Source organism: Hipposideros armiger, unplaced genomic scaffold, assembly GCF_001890085.2.
Source record: "Hipposideros armiger isolate ML-2016 unplaced genomic scaffold, ASM189008v1 scaffold_7, whole genome shotgun sequence".
NCBI lineage: Eukaryota > Metazoa > Chordata > Mammalia > Chiroptera > Hipposideridae > Hipposideros > Hipposideros armiger.
Window position 1 is genome coordinate 3,222,367 of NW_017731357.1, and position 20,458 is coordinate 3,242,824.

The following is a 20,458-nucleotide window of genomic DNA, read 5'->3' on the forward strand; positions in this document are numbered from 1 at the left end:
ACCCACACCACTACACTCTACCACCATTTCACCTATGGATCTCAGTGGTTCTTGGAAAATATCTGAGGCCGGTCAATAGGAAAACTTGTTCCCACTGAGGCGTGGCTATAAAGGAGTGTAAATAAATAATAGTCTTATATGGGTCATACATGCATTGAGTGGAGTCTTGCTTGAGGGGTCTGTGACTCACCTTGAAGGACTTCCAAGTTCCCTCAAGCCAACTTTTTCATGAACCCCCAAAGCTGCCTTTAGATACTTGGCTCCAGGCTACTAAGACAACTAGTTCACACCACCTGTCACTTTGAGACCTGCCTTCGAATTCTGAAGGGAATAGCTTTGGTCAAAGAAGGGAACCAAGCCCCGAGCTCTGATAGAGGAAAGAGAATTGTTACTTGTTACCCAATACCTTAGTTTCCATCTTTTTTTCTCCAATATTTCCAGGCTAAGGGACATGCCTTGCATTTTTATCACAACCTTGGTGTAAAGTGGTCAGTATAGTTTTTAAAAAATTAATTTATTCAATGTTGATGTCCTGCTTACTGGAATTATATCATAGTCAGCAGAGATTAAATGCTGACAAAAGAGCAGTGATTTCTATCTCATAGTGAGTATGTGGTGTTTCCAATAAAGTTTGGCACTGCTCTTGTCAATCATGATATTCACATTGCAGGAGATAAGCATTGCTTTAGGGTGGACTGGGGGAAGGGTTACTTCTTGAGGGAGATTTCTGTTCTAAGAGAGCTTTTTTCTGTCTTTCCTCTCTTCGTGTGTGTGTGTGTGTGTGTGTGTGTGTTTGCCCTTTACCAGGTCTTTCTTACCTGCTCCAGGTAGTTTTTAAAAACGGTTGCTGGTGTTGGTACTCATTTCTCAGAAAATCAAAAGTATCCAAAAAGAATTTGTCGTTTACATGATATAATACCAAACCTTGCATTTATTTATCATAGACTTGAGAACAATTTGAACATGTGAGCAGAGCCTTCATATGGGTCTTGACTGGTTACCAATCTTTAAAAGGAATTTGAATATAAATACTCGTCTTAGGGGCAGAAACTCCCCAGGTCAGCCACTGTCCCCAATACCCCTTAATATCACATGCCTGCTTCTCATTTTTGGCCTCCTGACTACTGAAGACATTAGATTTTGGACTTATGCTTATAAATGCACATTCCCCCCTCACTTTGATCTTTCTATTATTAACATGTAGAGAGGGCTCCTTCATTGAGACAGAGGTTGAAATATTTCCAGAATTACTTCCAAATCTGATTTTTTTTTCTCCCACATAAATAATAGTGCAGAAATACAACATTCTAAAGCAGTTCCCTTACCTAACCGGGACAGGTTCACTGAGATAGCTCCGTGCTCTCTGTAAAACCCAAAGCTCAAGTCCACAACGTCTTTTATGTGACAAAGGGCAACTTTATATTCACGGGAAAGTGGATACTGTGGATGGCCCTTCCTGGGTTCCCCAGCTGCTGGGAATGCAGGCTGATCTCAGATCACAGCTGCAGTTTCTCACCCAAGGTAACACCCTCTCCCAGAGGGACGCTAATGAAGGGTACAGAGGCCAGACCCCTTTTCCTCAATGGAAGATGATTCTGAAGGGCTTTCTCAGCTCTCCCTCAGGATCTGCTGAGGCCTCAGTTGCAACTGACGTCAACTCCTTCCCGATCCAGCTTTCCTCACCCCTGCAGTTGTCTTTACTGAGAGCTGTCCCCAATAAACTTTCTGTCCTGACTCATCTCAGAATCTGTTTCCAGGAAACCCAACCTAAGGCAAAAGAGTGAACCAAGATAGAAAAGGCAGTGACCTGCTTTGCCCCTGCCGTACTGACAAACAAACATATGAGATGTGATCAAAACATACTGTGAATGTTTCCATTTTAAAAAATTATTACAGTAAAATACACATTGCCATTAATCCCCCTCAAAACAGCCCCCCCTTCACTTCAAATACCCTTATCCCATTGTTTTTGCCACTTTCTGAAGCAGTTCTGACAGTCCTCTTTTGTGTTTTAGTTGTGCTGTCGTGACTGCCTCGATGTCCTGAATCGATTCAAAACATTTACCTCATGGTCATTTTGACTTTGGGGAAGAGCCAGAAGTCACACGGTGCCAGATCTGGTGAATAAGGTGGATGAGGACACACCATAAAGTTTTTGACTGAAATTGCCGTATGAGAAGCAATGTGACATGGAGTGTTGTCATGATGGAGAACAAAACTGTTTGCCCATTTCATGTTAATGTGTTGTTTGTGATCCATGATTTATAGTACACTTTAAAACATACCTTCTCTCAACTGTAGCTCATATCTGGCTAACTGCACCGAACAAGTTGAAACTTGTCACACACTGTTACTAAGGTTTGATGAACCACTTCCTGTATTGAAGATCCCTGCCTTTCCATTGGATGGCACTCAGCAGAGGCATTCACTGTATTTTCTGATCACAATGGAAAGGCTCCTTGTCACACATCGCTTCTGGTATGGCAATTTCTGTCAAATAAAAACATTACGGGGGCCGGCCAAGTGGCGCGTTCGTTAAGAGCTGGCTTGGGACACCAGCTCTGTGCAGCAGGGCTCAGGTTTGGATCCCACATAAGGGCCAGTGACACTGCCCTCTACAGCAAAGATGGTGAACAACAGCTCAACCTGGAGCTGGGCTGCTGTGAGTCACCAGCGACGGTGTAGGCTGCAGCCCCTGCTGCAGTGGGTTGCCATGGGATACCGTGTGTGGCTGGCAGCCAGCGTGAGCGGCCAGCAGCTGGTGTGAGCTGCGAAGAGCCGCCGTGAGCAGCTGTTCAGAGGCCGGAGACCGATCTGCCTCACCTGGGAAGAGCACAATGATAATACCAACATGGGCCAGTGAAGCGACGTCCTCCACAACTAAACTGAAGAACAAAAGGACAGCAACTTGTCTATTCCCCTTCCCCAGATTCCGCAGCACTGTTCCCCTCCCTTAATTCCCCAATAAAATATTTAAATGAAAAACATGACAGTGTGTCCTCGTCCACCTTATTCACTGGATCTGGCACCATGCGACTTCTGGCTCTTCCCCAAAGTAAAAATTACCATGAAAGGTAAACATTTTGAGTTGATTCAGGACATCGAGGCAGCCATGACAGTGCAACTAAAGACACTCATGAAAGAGGACTTCCAGAACTGCTTCAGAAAGTGGCAAGAATGATGGGGTAAGGATGTTCAAAGTGAGGAGGGGTATTTTGAGGAGGATTAATGACAATGTGTCCTTCAATGTAATAATTTTTTTTAATTTAAACATTCACCATATTGTTTGATCACACCTCATAGACAGAGTGCTGGCAACAAATGCATAAATCACATAATGCTACCATGAAAGAATCCTTAGATGCTATCAAGTGTAACCCACCCTTTTCCAGATGGGGAGACTGAGGCAGAGAACCAAAGTGATTTGCTCAAGGTATTATAAGCTAATTAGGTGAAAAAGCTTTGCTCAGACTCCACACTGACTGTAGCCCCAGCAGACAATATTGGAGCACTTAATCAGCTCCCAGGGAACCCTGATGAAACATGAGTCAAACCGAACTATGAGAATTTGGAATCAATACAAAATGGCTTTTTAAGCCCATCATCCATTGACAATGCCTCATTGTGACCTCCTACTATAAGAAGCCATTTAACCTGGGGACTATCAACTAAATAGAGGAGCCACATGTGAGTCGGGAGTGGTAGTGGACTTTATTAATAAACAAAACTACCATACAGGCAAAATCGTACTTCAATAGCAAAACACGCACATATGCATACTCCCACGTGTAGCACTGGGGCACATTTTAGACAGAACATTAGGCATCAAGTTCACAAACTAAATGTAGTTGACAATCCTTTGATATTTTTTTCCTTGGTGTACTATAAGTCCTTATTTAACAATTGTGACAAAAAGGTTAACTCTTAAAATATAACTCTCGATCTTACTATGGAGTGAGGCCAGTTCAGCCTCCAGAACTGTGAAGCCTGGATGCCTTAACAGGGCCATGCTCTACCACCTGCTTAAAACTGACTAGTTTCTCTGGGTTGGAAAAAAGACCTTTGGTATCTTGGTGTTGAACGATCTCCTATATGGTGGGAGTTCTCAGCTCCGATTTCATGTCCATGCACATCTGGACTGGCATTCATTTTGATATTCAATCTGTAGCTTAATAGGGCTGATCTAATTAGGATAAATTAATTGGTTTTCTAAAAAGTTTGAGGGTAGACCACATACTCAGTTTGTCAACATTCAAGACTTGGATATATTAACCACCTGATTACTATTAAAACTGTTGCCAGTTCAGAAGTTTTCCCCAAAAGGTGTGTCAGAACTGAGTTCATCAGTAGGTGAACAGGAACAACTGAAATAAATCAGGGATGTGATTTATCAAAGCAGTTTGGAATAATATGTGATAACTCCTCATGTACTGGAGCATATCCAAGACATTGCCAAAGTCCTAAGTTAGCTAAAACAATTTTCAATTGAAAAGTAAAGAGTGCCAGAAAAATCCTGCTCTTTGCTCTTAAGATAGGCAAAACAAATACCTAAGTCCTCACACCAGGGCCATGACTTAATTTTGGGTTTATGATAAGGTTAATTATGTAATAAACTTGGGTTGGTTTCCTCTGGCAATCTTTAATGCCCATTCAATAAAAAATGGATTAGTTTATCACTTTGTGAGGTGTGTAAATGTCTAATCACTATGTTGTTTTATACACCTGAAACTAATAAAAATATATAAATATAAATTAGGTTCAGGGGTTTTAGGAGATAACCAGAAGACAAAATAAAATACTGAATATGAGAGAAGATAGAAGGAGCAGTAGACTCAACAGCTACAAAACAATCATGTGACATTTTGTAGAGGGGCAAACACAATGGTATCACTCTATTATAAAAGTATAATTGAGGCACATAATGATTGACCTGATTAATAAAAAAAGATTAATTTGCATTTTAGCTTGCTTAATAATGTACATTAAAATTTTTATTGATAATTCATGGCACATAAGAGTAAGCTTCAGCTATCTAGACACTTCATTTAAAATGAAATGCTCATTCAATGATGTGGGATAGGGTATTACTGTGTATCTACCACCTGTGTACCTGAGTCCACTGAATCTTCTCAACTGCTTTCTTTGATCACATCTGTGTTGATATTTTCCCACATATTTATACTAAGAAAAGAAGTGTTTTATGGCTGAAACCTTTGGAAGGGGCTTTAAAAAACTGACAGTTTTTAAAATGGGAAAGAAAAGAGGTAGACACTGTTCCTGGCCCACATTACTCCTTAGAGAACTTAGTTTTCATATGTGAAATCACTCAATTTTTTTTTATAAAACTTAATAAAGTAAATGAATTTATAATGTAGAGCCCTAATTTCCTTTCTGTATTTGATAGTTTCAACAAATAACAATATGACATTTATAATGCGTATTTCAGTTATTTGAGAGAAACTGGCATGCTAATATTTACTCAAAGGTAGCTGTGTTGAAGATACATTTAAGTTAACAGATATGCCTCATTCTACTATGGTCATAGGAAAATTATATATATATATATAATAGGGGCCTTCAAAGAGCCAGGGTCTACCTGGAAAAAAAAGGAAAATACTGCTTTCGTGAAATCTGTAGAGAATGTTATCGATGATGATGAGTAAAGTGATATCTAGCCATCCTCCAGGAGGAAGAGAAGATGTCTCATGCAGAGCTAGTCAGGGACGCCTCCTGGACACAGTCCTGCCACTAGTTTACTCTGCTCACCTGGGGAGCTGCACAAAAGTTGCAGCAAGTAAATTTAATCATTTATGCTTTGGTTAACACTGTAATCTGAAGCAAAAGGGGAAAATATACAAAGAAGCTAATGCTATGACTAGGTGTCTAGAAACTTCACAGGAATTAGAAGTGGTCAGGAGATTCCTGAGGCAACAGCCCACAAAATGTCTCCCTCCTGGTCTGCTTCCACTGCTTTCATGTACTACACCATCATCCAAAGTGACAGCTGCTCACGCCGGAAGCTGTGAGCCTGTGGGCTCCGGACCTACACTTCACTATTTCCTAAGGACTGAAAAGGTCAGTTACAGGCTGGGCCTTCACCTACTCAACCTCTACAGAAAGTTAAATGCTTCATTTCTGCACTCATCAGGCATTTTATGTTAAAGGGGAGAAAAAGAGGACACAGACATTGTTTCCGATGAGCACTTTAACTTGAAATTAAGAAATTGATCACAAGGCTTGTTTTTTTTTTTTTATCCATCCAGACAAATCAGTCTACACAGACAAATAAGATGGAGCTTGATCTTACTGATTTTAATGAGGTGATTCTGCAAGTTGTTTTTACGTTAACACTAGGACTAAACTGAGGGGTTACATCCAATGCACTTAAAGATGGTCTAGTAACATTGCCATTAAATTAACTTGTCAACATTTCACTTCTGATGGTACTGGAAAAGAGTAAGCAGAAAGTATGAGCCTGACACTTCAGGATCGTGTCAGCAGCCTAAATTTGTACACCAGAAAACACAAGGCAGTTACTGATGTGGAAAATCCAACAATCTTCAGGAGGCCTGGCACCGAAGGCAGGTTCCTCTCCCAGAAGGTGTGGGTGATTTCAACAGCTGGAACGTCCTAGGTGAATAAACAGAGATCATTAGCAGAAACCTCTTGCGCTGACAGAGAAGGGAAAACCATATCTGTAAAACGAGTGCACAGGTGTGCCCTGGGGAGCGGCACCTAAAATTACATCAGAGGCTAGGAAATGAATGGTGAGAATTTTATGTACAGTCACTGATCTTTGAAGATGAAGCTGCTCAACTTACCTCTGATTCAGGTTCTTGAATATGTATGTCTTGTTTTGCCACCTTGCCCCAAGCATTCAAGATCTGAAAGAAAGTGACAATGGTATTATGAAATGAGGTGCTGTCGTTTTGACAGATTCAAGGTCCTGCTGGCCACAGATGAGCCCCATGCATGGAGTGAGAGGGCAGAGAAGTAGACATCCAGAATTATCAGTGTTAAGATCTAGTAAGACCAGATGCCAAAAGCACTACTGGACTCAGGAGGGACAGTGACTTGGCTTCCTCTTACCTCTCTAGCTGCCCGTTCTCCGGCTTCTACTGCTCCCTCCATATAACCGCTCCATTGTGTGGCTGTCTCCGTTCCAGCAAAGAAAATCCTGCCTACTCGTTGGCGAATCACCCTACAAGGGAACAGACAGGTCACGGAGTTACCAGAGAAGGCACTGAGGGTTAATGGGCCAATTGCTGCCCTCATTTACCCCACAGAAGACAGGGTAACTCAATTTATTTCAAAAACTCCTGTGAGACTCAGCCAAAGCCGAAAGGCTCCTCCTTGTTTCCCAGGCCTGCACCCAAGGTTCTGAACTTTCAAGCCAGAGAGAATCATGCTGTCAGATCATAAATCACCAAGGCGTTGTTGACCTTTACCTAGCCATCCAGAATTAGAATATAAGAACATGCATTAAATCCACAATCAGATGTATTTGCTGTATGTTTCCTATTTGTAGTCCATTCTGCTCCCTACACTGTCTTTTCAAAGGGGTGCATTCTTTCTGAGATCACATCTGATGGCAGACCCCAGCCATGGGCACTCTCAGGGTGTCAGAAGGAACTGTAGTAGTGAGTGGGAAGATAGGGAGATTAAATGATTTCTGGCAAAGGAGAGACCCGAGGGATTATATGTCTATCTCGTAGTCCCTGGATGTAAAGTACAGCATAAGGAATACAGTCAATGGTATTGTAATAGCTATGTATGGTGTCAGATGGGTAGTAGACTTGTTGGGGTTATCACTTTGTGAGGGGTGTAAATATCTAATCACTTTGTTGTTTTACACATCTGAAACTAATGAAAAAAAAAAACCAACCTGTGTACAGTTAGTGTCTATGAATTTATCTGGAGATTAGATGGGGGCAGGGAAATGGGCCTTCTCTTACCAAGAGGTGTTGGCAAATGGAACCATGGAAGGACTGGGCTGAATGGGAAACTCCCTGCCACACACCTTGTTGGCTTTGACGCCTACCACATCTGCAGCCACTTTCATGAAATCTCCTAAGCTGCACATCTCCACCCCAAAGGCCTTCACCTCAACCCAGTGACGCCTTTTTCCAATCCAGAACTCTTTGGCTTCATCTATTCTTGCTCCTACTCCCATCTTACAGACTTCTACTTTGACTTCGGAACTACTCCACTTCATCAAGCCTGTTATCACTCACAAAGGGTATTTGATTCAATTAACAAACAAAAACCCCACACAAATAAACAAACAAAAATCTTATGTAAGGAAAAGGTTAACAAATTCTTCCTTCTCTGTGGACAAATGTGACCTTGAGTTAACTTTCTAGCTCTGTCCCTTTGGAAACTGGATGAAGGTATAATGTCATGCGTGTTACCAGACAGTACTGCTTATGCTAAAAATGTCTCCCCAGCCTCACAATGGTAAATTTCATCGGGGCTGGAAGGAATGGCATGAATTGTAAATACCGAGGCGGGGACTGTCACTTTGGGCTTCGTTGAGTGTGGTGTCTCCTGTAACTGGGCATGGCCCTTGCAGGGACCTGGGACACTATGCCTATGAGGATGTTATAAGGGGCAATGGCTCCTATGGGGCATGCGGCTTCTAAGTCAAGGCAGACTCCCCCAGCCTGTGTGGTTATCGCCTCCTCACACCTTAGGTGCCTACAGTGGGGACACTTCCGCCTAAAGACGAACATATGATGGCTGCTCTGTCGGCAAGATGTGTTTAGCTCGTGTCCTTCTGCATAGACTGGGGCCCAGGAGCCTAGGGTAGTCATGTGAAACTAAATATCTAATTGAGCTCAAGAAGGCCCCTTGTAGGACACTGTAGCTTCTACAATTTTCACATGTACTGCTGATAACTGAAATCCTCACCAATGTTGTGCCATCATTCCATGTGCTGACAGCTATTGCTCTATGTACCTCCATACTTCTTTTCCTATGCATATCCAGAAATAAACCAACTGACTACCTGGGACATTAGAAATAGTAACGCTGGCTACTATTTCTAAAGTTCCCATTGAACTTTGCTTATCTTTTTAAGTTTGGTGCATGTCTTGTACTAATCGGGAGAGTGTCTGGGTAGTACCTTCCATATTGAGTCATGATCCCAGGGGGGAAGTAGGCCGTGTAGCAGCCTCCTGAGTACTGCTCTTCGCACCAGTTCTTTTCTTCATAGTGCACCGGCTGGAGTTCAGTGGGGAGACAATTCCAAAGGAAAGACAAAGGGGAAATGCTGCCAGTCAACAATGAATGTTCTTGTGTATTTTTTACTTCAACAAAAAGTTAACACTTGTTTGGTTTTTTTTAAAGATGGCCCTGTTTTTCTAATGCATTTAAGGGGAAACATGATAGTGCCAAGTAATGAATGGCCTTTTGTGAGGCACCCAGTGACAAAACATGTATACTTTGATTTTCTCAACCTCTTGACTAGGGGAGACATGAAGTAGTCTAATATATGGAAAGGAGGGCATCTTCACACAGATTCTGAAGACTTTAGACCTAAGTCCACAGGAAACCCGATCAACAATTGAGGTCTGGAAAGGTGTGTTCAAATCTCTGGATTCTCTAAATAACAGACTTTACTTCTCCATCTACCAGGGCATTACTGCTGATAAGCAGGGTGGAAGGGAGGAAGTAGAAGATAAGCACAGTATTTAAGAAAGACTTTTTCCAGAACACTTCTCTAAGCTAGAAAAATGAATGATAGGAATCCTGCTACAAAGGGGGAGAATTAAAGATAAAAATGTTTCTCAAGGGGCATGACAGAACCTTTTCTGATTTCTTGCCCTAACACATTTTGCAAGTTTATTATTTGAACAGTTCAGAGATAACCCCCTAAAACAGCCCCCAGCTATCTAGTAGGATCTTCAGAAAGAATTTCACTCTTATAATTGCTTTCAGTGGCGGATTGAAAGCACTGAAATTCCTAAATTAGCTGTGAATTAAGTCTACAAATGGAAAAATAAATGAGTATGACTTTGACCTGGGTAGAGAGTCTAGATTCAGTTATACTGTCAAGTATATACTACGGTGCTGTTGCCAACAAATGATGACATCTCTGGGATTTCATTTCACAGCAGGCAGTTGACACTGACAGGAGGGCAGGACCTCAGTTCTGGGAACTGTTCTCATCCACCCTGGAGGTAATACCTGCAGCTCCAGAGTCTGATTCCAATTGGCTGCCAGTCATCCAGTGAACATTTAAACGGCCCAAAGACCCAGTGCATCAGAAATTGCTTGTATCTGACAACAGCTTTCAGTGGCCTTTTGTGATCGCTGAAGTTAATCCTCCAGTAAGTATATCCCTTTATACTCTCTTCCTAAGACTGTCAGGGAACCAGAATCTGCTTTTCTTTACCATTTAGACTAGCACATAGAACAGAACCTGCTAGGTATTAAAACTGGGGGTTCTTACATGTAAAGCTTCTTCGGATCCCAGAACTTTGGAGTACAGCTCACAGATTTTCCTCTTTCTATAAAAAAAAGAACCAAAAAAATGTTAAGCAAGTAATTAACTGATGAGTATAGAATAAACACAGTGGGTTTCAGGCTCTTGCCAATGAACCAGATGTATCAAGGAAAAGTTAAAATCAGTGGCCTTCTACAACTACACAAAATGAACACTTCCATGAATGTCTGCACTCAAATTAAGTCTATGCCTCGATAATCATTTGATTTAAAGATTCAACAGCATTTTCCTTTTCTTTACATTTTTACCTCTTTTACTACCCAATACCATATCTATTCAAGATTAAAATGAGGAAAATATTTTAAATTAAATTCAGTCATTTTAGGAATTGATTCTAAGTCACCTTTCTGGAATATGTAGAATTCTAGAATAATCCCTTTTATAAGTCTATAGTATGTATGACGGTGTCTCTTAACCATCCTATATTTATGTTTTACAGATTCTATGAGCATATAAAGCTCATTTAATCTTTTAAGCATAACATAAAATATGCTATACCAGGAGAGGCCTATAATCGTTGCAGTCTAGTAATCTGCCACTTGAGAAAATGCTCTGTGGACACAGTATTCCAAAGGGCATCTGGGGCGTGGGCATGATGCTCTATGTGATGTTACCTTAAACACAGTCTCTGGTCACCCTCATAATTCCTTATGTAAATGACTAGCACAGAGCATGGTTGAATTTACCCACTGGTTTCTAAATCTGGCTGCTCATCATAATTATTTGAAATGCTTATTAAAAAACACAAATACTCAGGCCCCACCCATAATGTACCAAATAATAATCTACCAGCCTCAGAAAAATATATTTTCCAAACATTTTTTTAAATTTAAGTATGATTGTTATACAATATTATACTAGTTATAATAGTTTCAGGTGTATAGTATAGTGATTGGACATTTTTACAATGTGATTATCCCACCAATTCTAGTAATCATCTGTTAATGTGCAAACTAATAACAATAGTATTGACTATATTTCCTTTTACCTTTTCACCCATCCTCCCACCCCCTCCCCTCTAGCAAACATCCTTTTGGTCTCTATTTCTAAGTCTGTTTTTGTTTTGTTTTGTTTGTTCATTTGTTTCTTGTTTCCTCTTCTCTTTCTCCTTCTTCTTCTTCTTTGGGTTCCACATATAAGTGAAACCATAGGTATTTGTCTTTCTCTCTCTGGCTTATTTCACTTAACATAATACTTTCTAGGTCCATCCATGTTGTCTGTCTCAAATGGCAATATTGCATTATATTTTATTGCTGTGTACTATTCCATTACACACACACACACACACACACACACACACACACACACACAGAGCCCACATCAAAGATCCTTTGGGAGATTTTGATGCAGTCGGGTCTGAGAACTGTTGCTGCAGTCAATGACATATTCAGAGTTCTAAGGGTTTTGCTTTATAAAAACTTTTGAGAATTTCAGCCACCATGTGGAATCATAACCAAATGTCTACATCCAGGCTGGTATTTAGTTTACTATTAATAAAGAGGAAAAGCAGGAAATCCAAAAGAAAATGTCAAGCTTAGTGTGGTGTAATGAAAGAAAGTATGCATTAGATGCTATTACTGAATTTGTCACAAGCTAGCTGTGGAGCCTTGGCCAAATCATTCCCTGTCGCTGGACCCTAAATTCTTCCTCTATTGAGTAGGTGGACACAAAAATAGTCCCCTTCCTGACATCATATCTCATGGTAGCTCATATAAACAAATCTGTGTGCAAATGTGGGAACATCTATAGTCTATCCCTGACTTCCAAGGTCATCAAAATAACTCTCAAAGCAAGGGCTGCCAGTGGATTTGCTGTTTAATTTCTAAATTAAATGCAGAGGGAAGTATACATTGGTGTGTGTTATTATTGGTCCTCTTCAAAAGCTAACAAAGGATTTAGGGCTACCCTAAAGAAGGGAAGCCCAGAAATTCACAGAGGCAGTCCTCCAACAGCCAAATGACTATTTCCAGGTAAGATTTTATTTGAACAAATGATTCCAAGGCAAAACAAAACAAGAAAAATACAAAGTAGAAAGAGAGAAAAGGAGAAAGAAAGACAAAAGTCATTGTCCTAAAATTGTTTTATACTAGGAAGCTCTTGGGAGAAGGGGACATCAGAGCTGTGTCCTAGATAATCTAGGTAATTCCCCTAATATAAGGGAAATACTTTTACATACATAAGTTGAAACACAAGTGTATGGATTTGCTTTTCAGAAAAAGTACATTTCAGAGAACCTTGGAAAAGGGCTAATGGTCTTGCAAGGTGATTGGGACTCGGCCTCTAAAGCTTTTTTCACAGCTAATGTCTTCCATGATTTTCTCCATCCATCTTACTGAAAAACCCTACCTCTCAACCATTGTAAAATAAACACAAATATGTAAAACTAAATTAATATATGCATACAGACAAGGACTGAGTAGAGTGAGCTGTAGCAAAATACAAAATGGTTGATTTTGGGAGATTTTGAGAAGATTATTTAACTACTGTGCTTTTCATAATGCCATTATATTGTTGTTAGTGCAAAACACACAATATAAAGCTAACCTGTTATATATGTTTCAGAAGTAAATTCTTACCTTTCATCTTTATGGAGTTTAGACAGTTGGATAGCTTTTCGAGCAAGTATGAATCTGGTGAGAGAGGTTACATTTGAATGATTAGGTGATAGTGGTTTATCTTTTTTTTAATTAAAATTTATTGGGGTGACAATGGTTAGTAAAGTTACATAGGTTTCAAGTGTACAATTCTGTAATACATCATCTATATATCACATAGTGTGCTCACCACCCAGAGTCAGTTCTCCTTCCATCACCGTATATTGAATCCCGTTTACCCTCATCTACCTCCGCCTCCCCTCTTACCCTCTGGTAACCACTAAACTGTTGTCTGTGTCTATGAGTTTTTGTTTATTTGTTTGTCTTGTTCCTTTGTTGCTTTCAGTTTTATGTCTCACATATCAGTGAAATCATATGGTTCTCGACTTTTTCTGTCTGACTTATTTCGCTTAGAATAATAACCTCAAGATCCATCCATTTTGCGCAACTTTATCTTGAGTTGCCTCTTTTTGAAGTGTTCTTCACCCACCTGCTCAGCATTAAAATTGCCCATACCCTCTCATTATTTCCCTTCACTAGAGCAAAAGCCATGCTGTCTTCGGTCTACCTCTATGTCCAAAACCCCTGTTAGGCTGTAGGCACCTAAATGAAAGGTGACCTCCTACTCAATATTTTACCCCCAAAGTTTAGCACAGTTATTGGCATATAGTAGGAAATCAAATATCAGATGAATTAATGTTGCATTAAGTGATTATACTGGTAATGACTGTTGCCTTCTGCCAAAGGCAACAGTCATTACCAGGATATTCATTTTATATTTGATAAAAGCTGAAAAAGCAAATATAAATAAGTGCTTGTAGTAGATGCCATGATGTGCCACCCTGATCCCTCTTCAGAACCAAGCACTCATTACCCTCAGCTCGTAGCTGAACCCTTCCCCAGGAATCGCACTCTGCAGCAGAGAACAGTGTGACTCAAGGTCCCCCACCCATCCCCACAATGACTGGCGGTGGGTACCAAGGTCCACTCCCTTGCCTCAGTGCAAGGTACCGCTGAAGGACCATCCAGCTGGAGAGTTCACTGTGCGAAGGCTTAGGCCTACACTGGACAGCATTGGAGCCCAACCTCTTCCTCTGCCTAATCCTGATCCCTTCCCTTCCCCATAGGTAGTGATGCCCAGAGCACTTCCCAGTGCACCTCCTGTACCCAAATCTCCATCTCTGAGTTGGCTTCCTGGGAAACTGGCCTAGCACAGTTCCCAAATTTATAACTCAGTAAAATTCAGTTATATTCTGTCTGCTTCCCTTTAATCAAATAGATTCTATTTATTATACTGATACTACTAATAGCATATATATTTTAAAGAATTAATTAGTGACAAGAACTCCTCAGTTATATTAAACTATTATTAGAAAGCTTTCAAAAATCCAAATAAGCTAAGGGACAATGAAATTATTTCTCCATTTAAAAAAAAGTTTAAAAATTGTATTTCTTTTGTTCTGGACAAAAAAGACAAGTAGATCAGGACTGAAAATGCAGGCAGTGAAAACAGATATTTCATTCTCTCTCTCACTCCCAAATTAAACTGTTTATCAATTTGATTGGCAATTCCTTTAGAGCTGTTATTCGAGATCATTCTGGGAAGCAGAGATACGAAACATATTTGTGTTAATCAACAGAATAATATTTCAGAGGAAGTCGTGGATTGTTTAAAAAATTTGGACTATTCAACTTTATGGGACTTAGTCATAATTTTGTGTGCTATAACACCTTGTTATGGCTTGCTAATAATGATTTTAACTAAATTTTAGGTTTATGTGAGAATCAGTCATCTTAGGCTTATGCAGTATTTCAATGAAAATCACCAGTATCTGATGAAAGAGTAAATTATTTATCTGAAAACCTTTTTAGAGATTGGGTGCTTTTTGCAGTTCCTTTTCTAAAGGGCAGTGAGTGTTGGCTATTTCTGTCAAATCTCAAGTCAAGAATGAAATAACCTCTTTGATCTAATTCTAACTATGGATAACTGTCCTTTAAGTTTACTTGGTGTTTTATTGAGGAAATCAAACATGCTGGCTTTGGGTTGGGAACATTTCGCAGCTCTCAAGTACAAGTTCCTTTCTAGTTTCCAAAAGGCAGTTAGTTATAGTTATCACAAACAGAGCTGGGCAATTAATATCCCTATCTTCAAGGCTTTCCTTGCCCAGAGCAAAGACCAGGGTGGAGGCAATATAGTTTCAAGGCAAGAACAGGGTGGAGGCAATTGTCCACATAACACTGATGAGGATATCACCTTTTAGATACTGCCTAAATAACCCCATAACCATCTGGAAGGCTTCTGCCATACTTGTCCTGTTGAAAAAGCTAAAGAAAGCCAAGAAGGGCAAATGCCACAATATCTAACTCTCAGAGCAAGAAGAACACCAGAGTTCTTCCATCCACAGTTGGATTGGTCTTGACTAGTCTCCTAAAAATTCTACCTCAATTTCCTGCTTTCTTTTGGCATATCTTATAGAAGGTGATGGCAAACTGCACAATCTGTACCCTTTTCTGCCCAGAGAGGTTAGAGATGAGCAGATTTATTGTTCCTGTGGTCATTATGTTGTGAGCACCTGCCCTTCCCAGGGAGGCTGGTGCTGTTTCTTATATTTTACAGCCAGAGAAGTGGTTACAAAATGTTTTGTTGGCAGTCTGGTAGCACAGCCTGTTTTCTAAGTCCGTTAGGTCATAGGTCTGCTCCTTTTGATTTTGTAATTTCCCTTCAATGATGCAATGCGCATGAGCTCAACTCTCCCAGGGGTGAAGAAGGGAACCACTGGTCTCTGAAAGTCACTTGGCTGCTATAGAAACTGTGCTCTTCTGTTGCCATGTGGTAGAATAAATAGCCCTTTTGTTTGTATAGCTTTGAGGAGGGCTAAAAGGCACGGCAACTGGGAGGCTGCAGCACTCCTTAGAAATTCCTTTGTGGGGGTCCCACATCCTTCTGTGGATCCCTAATCCCCTAAGGGAAGAACAGTTGTGTGCCGGATTAGGAGGAGAGGAAAAGTGCTCCCCCTTTCCAGACACAGAACCTCATCCTGGACCATCCCTGGTAAAGGACAGCCACAAAGTGACCTACTGGAAAAAATGTCATCCACTTGAGGCCTGGCTCTGCTTCACACTGCACTTCCTAACTGGTCATCCATCTTCTATCCCAGGGTAACAATTAACATATTAATATTTGCTATGTAGTGATGTTTGGAATGGAGAAAAAGATAAAGCCCAGAAACCCTAACTTTGGAAGGTTTTACAGGATAAAACAGTTCTCGCTCCAGAAGGGTTGTGGACATTCTACCCCTAGGCAGGGTTGTCTACCATAATACCTATCTAGGTTCTTCTTTTGCTGCCCTTAACATGTAAATTTTATGAGAGAAAGAAATATATGGGCACAAGTTCAAAACGGTGTCAAGGTTAGTAGAGCTTCCCAGGGTTCTTGTGTCACATACAAAACATTAAAATTTTAATACATGGAAACATATTTTTCTGTATGGTTATTTGTTACTGCTTGAGCTCAATTCAAAAACAATACTCTCTGCCAGCATCTATACCAATACACCAATACAATTTGGAAAATGAAAAACTCCCAGTTCTAGCTTACCCCATGATAGCGGGCAACGAACCATCTGGCTTGGTGTCATCCAGGGTTATTGAAATTGGGGCTTCCTCATCTTCAATGATCATACAGCCACAGTAATCTTAACCAGGAGAAAATCAATGGGAAATTGAGACAGACTTCATTAGAGATTTAGGTGGAAAATCATACATCTATAAAACTATTTTGCTAAGAGGAAGGCAAAGCTTAAACCCAATCCTAGAAGCTATTTCCTATTGATATACACATTGACTATACAAGATGTCTTTTCACCCAGACACATGGGAAATGATGCTTTTCAACGACCCTTACATAATGGTCATGTATGACCAATACATGGCTAAAACTATAAGATGGCCCTGGAGTCCTGAAATACATAAGGAAAGAGAGGGATGTGTTAGAGGGAATCACCCCTATGAACCCACAGAAGAAATATTTTGAGTATGAGCAAGAGACTTATCAACAACAGCCACCATACCTGCCCAGACCCTGCCTCATTTAATCCTCAAAATACCCCAGCAGTAGGTCTCTTTGTTACCATTTGACACAGATATGCTGAGAAAGGTAAAGTGTCACATCACAGGCCACACAGCTAGTAAGCAAATGACTTCGAAGCAGTACTTTTTCCATGGTGCCCCTTTGTCTCAATCTGCTCATGAAGAGTAAGTAGCAGGACATATGCCAGGAGCCAGGATAATGGTGGCCCTGCAACTGGTGGGATCTGTTCCTTCCCTTTCACTGCCAGCAAGTGCTCTTGAGGTCATTTTGTGTTGTGAGGGGCTATAAGGAGGTGGATAGACTGAGATTTCTGATCCTTTCATTACCAATTTGAAAGCGCTTATATTTTATTCTGTTCAGTGTCTAGTATAATGTTCCTTAAGAAAAGTGTGGTTCCTTCACTTAATACAATTTAAACATGAGTATATGCAACCTACCCTTCTTCTTCCAAAAGGCCTCCTTGTAATACATCATGCATTTAATGATAGCACCCATTGGAAGACGTTGGATTAACTGGTTTCTTTCAGGTGGCAGCTCTGGTTTGAAGTGGATCTTGGTCGTCAAAGTTGGAGGGATGGCACAAATTACATATCTGCACTGAAACACACGAACATAAAATACCACCTCAAGTGTGAGTCACTGTATTTGCAGAGGGCATGAGACATCATATTTGTCATTTTGAATGGCACCGAGCCGTACCAACATACAAAATGAGGTCACTGTGAGGCAACAAAACAATAAGGCAGGTCAACCAAGGCTGAAGATTTGGAAGAGTGAGTTGGAAACATGCCAGCATTAATTATGCCCCTGCTTGGATTATACGTGGTTAGAAATTGCAGAAGACACAAGGCCTATTTGATATATATTCCTTTTGACTAAACTTAATTACCTCATAAACTTCATGATTCAATGTCTCTATGATGATGTTGTCACCTGACTGGTCAACATAGGTGACAGGACTCTTCAGCTTCACTCTGTCTCCGAGGAGGCTCATTATACGTTCACTCACTTGACCAGATCCACCTACAAACTTCCTTTCCTACAGGAGAAAGCAAGCAGGAAACATTATAAAAGCCCAAGGAACAAATATCATATTTGCTACTGATGAAAAAACCTCCAGAAAGTCACAGGCCATATCTCTACCCTCTGCACACTTAACCGTTGGAAGAACTCTAGGACAGAGGCAAAGTCTACCAAGGGACCTTGACCATTATGCTCTGCACAGTTTCTGGCAAAGATAAGTCATTACTAGTTTATAAAGTGACAGAATCAGAAGAAATGTTCCCCTATACCAGTGTTCCCTTGACTGAATGCCAATATTACCAAAGCTTCAAATGCCTAAGGGTGAAGTGCGTGCAGGGAGCCCTGGGAAACAGAAGGTGCTGTACTTCTCTCCCAGGGGATGTGGGGTTTTTTTTAATTAATTATTTTTTTTCTAGTTGTATTAAAATGGGGATACAGTTCCTAACTCTGCTTGGATTCTTAAAACTCCAGCTAATGGGTTCCAGGCAGATTAAAATGTTCTCTAAGAGAACAGTCTCAGGGTGCTTTCAGAAATCATCTGGTCATCAGTAAATGGTGTTCTAAGGATCTAAATCTCAGATACTTTTATAATTTTGACAAAACTGTCTGGAAGTTTCAATGTGGGGGCAGAAGGCTGAAAGCCAAGCACGTGCTAATTCCTCTAGACATTGTTAAATAATTTGCTTGAGCAACCCTATAAGACCATGAACACTCTGTCCCTTGCAATCTGCTGTATTCACCATGGAAATGGTTCTGACTTAATCTAAGAAGGTAAGTCCTTAATACAATACACTGTATCAGAACCAGGGGATATATTTAGCCCATTGTATAAGATTCTCTAAATGGATAGAAATACACGTAGGTAGACCGAGGCACAGCCCAATATTTGACAGTTAGGTACCTTAATCATGCTCCTTCAGAAAACCTTGCACAAGCAGCCATGCAGTGATTTTTATGCTTTTATAACTGGCTATTATTCTAATGACACTGCCAAAGTTCTTTATAAAAATAGTATCATACTAGTTCAGACCTACATTCATGATCTGTCTTTCCTCAAGAAACTGGGACCATTTAATTTATAATGTGACCTCTGTTTCCCAAGACTTACTTTTAATTTTACTATAGTAGAGAGACCATGGACTATTTCCATCCTCTTCACTGTCCACCCTTCCATGTCTAGTATTTATTGAATTAAATTATTAAAGGATAAATCTAAGTTCTTTACAAAGATATTATGATAATTGTTTGATAGTCATAATCTGACCTGTGCTTTCCAAAAGGTTGTGTAGGGTTTGGCTAGAAGTATCTTGGCTTCTCTGAATGAGGGATATAAATATAAAATATGAAGCAAGATACCGCAGAGAGTAGAATACAGGTTAAAAAGAGTAATATGTGATTTCTGCCCATAAGTAAAGACACAAAAAATGCAACTGTCCTACATGTGCTAAAGCCAAGGGTTAAATGGGCAATAACTCTTGGGGCCACAAGAACAACTTGGGGACTAACGGAGATCTCCTAGTGGTATGGGGATGGGCAAATGCTAGTTGGCAGCAAAAATTTACAGTCCAAAATGTAAAGTTTACTATTGAAATCGTGGCCATAAATTACTATGTGAATTAGAGGTAAGAAGAGTCACTTCCATTCTCTAACAGTTAACATAAAAAAACAAAAAACTGAGACACAGAATGGGACAAAAAAGTCTTACGTCTGGAACAGAGGATGACTAAGTACAATAATTTTACAAGTACAGTAGTCACCTCCCTATCTGCGGGGGATATGTTCCAAGACCCCCAGTGGATACGTGAAACTTCAGACAGTACCAAACCCTATACAGAGGGTGTCAAAAAAAGTATACACATTTTAAGAAAGGAAAAAAATTGCATTAAAATTACACTGAGTTAACCACTTTGAGAACCTCTTGTAACTGCAGACGTCAAACATGACTTGTAAGCATGTTTTGTTATCGGTATGTATTCAGTATTACAATTCTAATACAGTTTTTTTCCTTTTTAAAATGTGTATACATTTTTTTGGCACCCTGTGTATATACTATGTTTTTTTTCCTTTCTTTTTTTTTTTAATTTTTATTGGGGAATTGGGGGGATGGGAACAGCGCTGGGGAATTGGGGGAAGGGGAACAGACAAATTGTTGTCCTTTTGTTCTTCAGTCTAGTTGTGGAGGATGTTGCTTCACTTGCCCAAGTTGGCACCATCATTGCGCTCTTCCCGGGCGAGGCAGATCAG

The 20,458-nt window shown here is 40.3% G+C and overlaps 1 protein-coding gene across 1 annotated transcript in view; it reads right to left on the reverse strand.

Moving 5' to 3' along the window:
• Window positions 1-3,699: 3,699 nt before the first annotated feature.
• Window positions 3,700-20,458, reverse strand: part of MAOA (monoamine oxidase A) — a 61,227-nt gene continuing 44,468 nt past the window's right edge. Inside the window, exons 7-15 of the mRNA XM_019649746.1 lie at window positions 18,081-18,230; window positions 17,629-17,788; window positions 16,700-16,796; window positions 13,084-13,137; window positions 10,454-10,511; window positions 9,125-9,222; window positions 7,090-7,201; window positions 6,822-6,884; window positions 3,700-6,630 (exon numbers count right to left, since the gene is read on the reverse strand). Of these exons, the coding sequence (XP_019505291.1) occupies window positions 6,484-6,630; window positions 6,822-6,884; window positions 7,090-7,201; window positions 9,125-9,222; window positions 10,454-10,511; window positions 13,084-13,137; window positions 16,700-16,796; window positions 17,629-17,788; window positions 18,081-18,230 (939 nt within the window). The 3' untranslated portion in view covers window positions 3,700-6,483. The remainder of the gene's footprint in view (window positions 6,631-6,821; window positions 6,885-7,089; window positions 7,202-9,124; window positions 9,223-10,453; window positions 10,512-13,083; window positions 13,138-16,699; window positions 16,797-17,628; window positions 17,789-18,080; window positions 18,231-20,458) is intronic.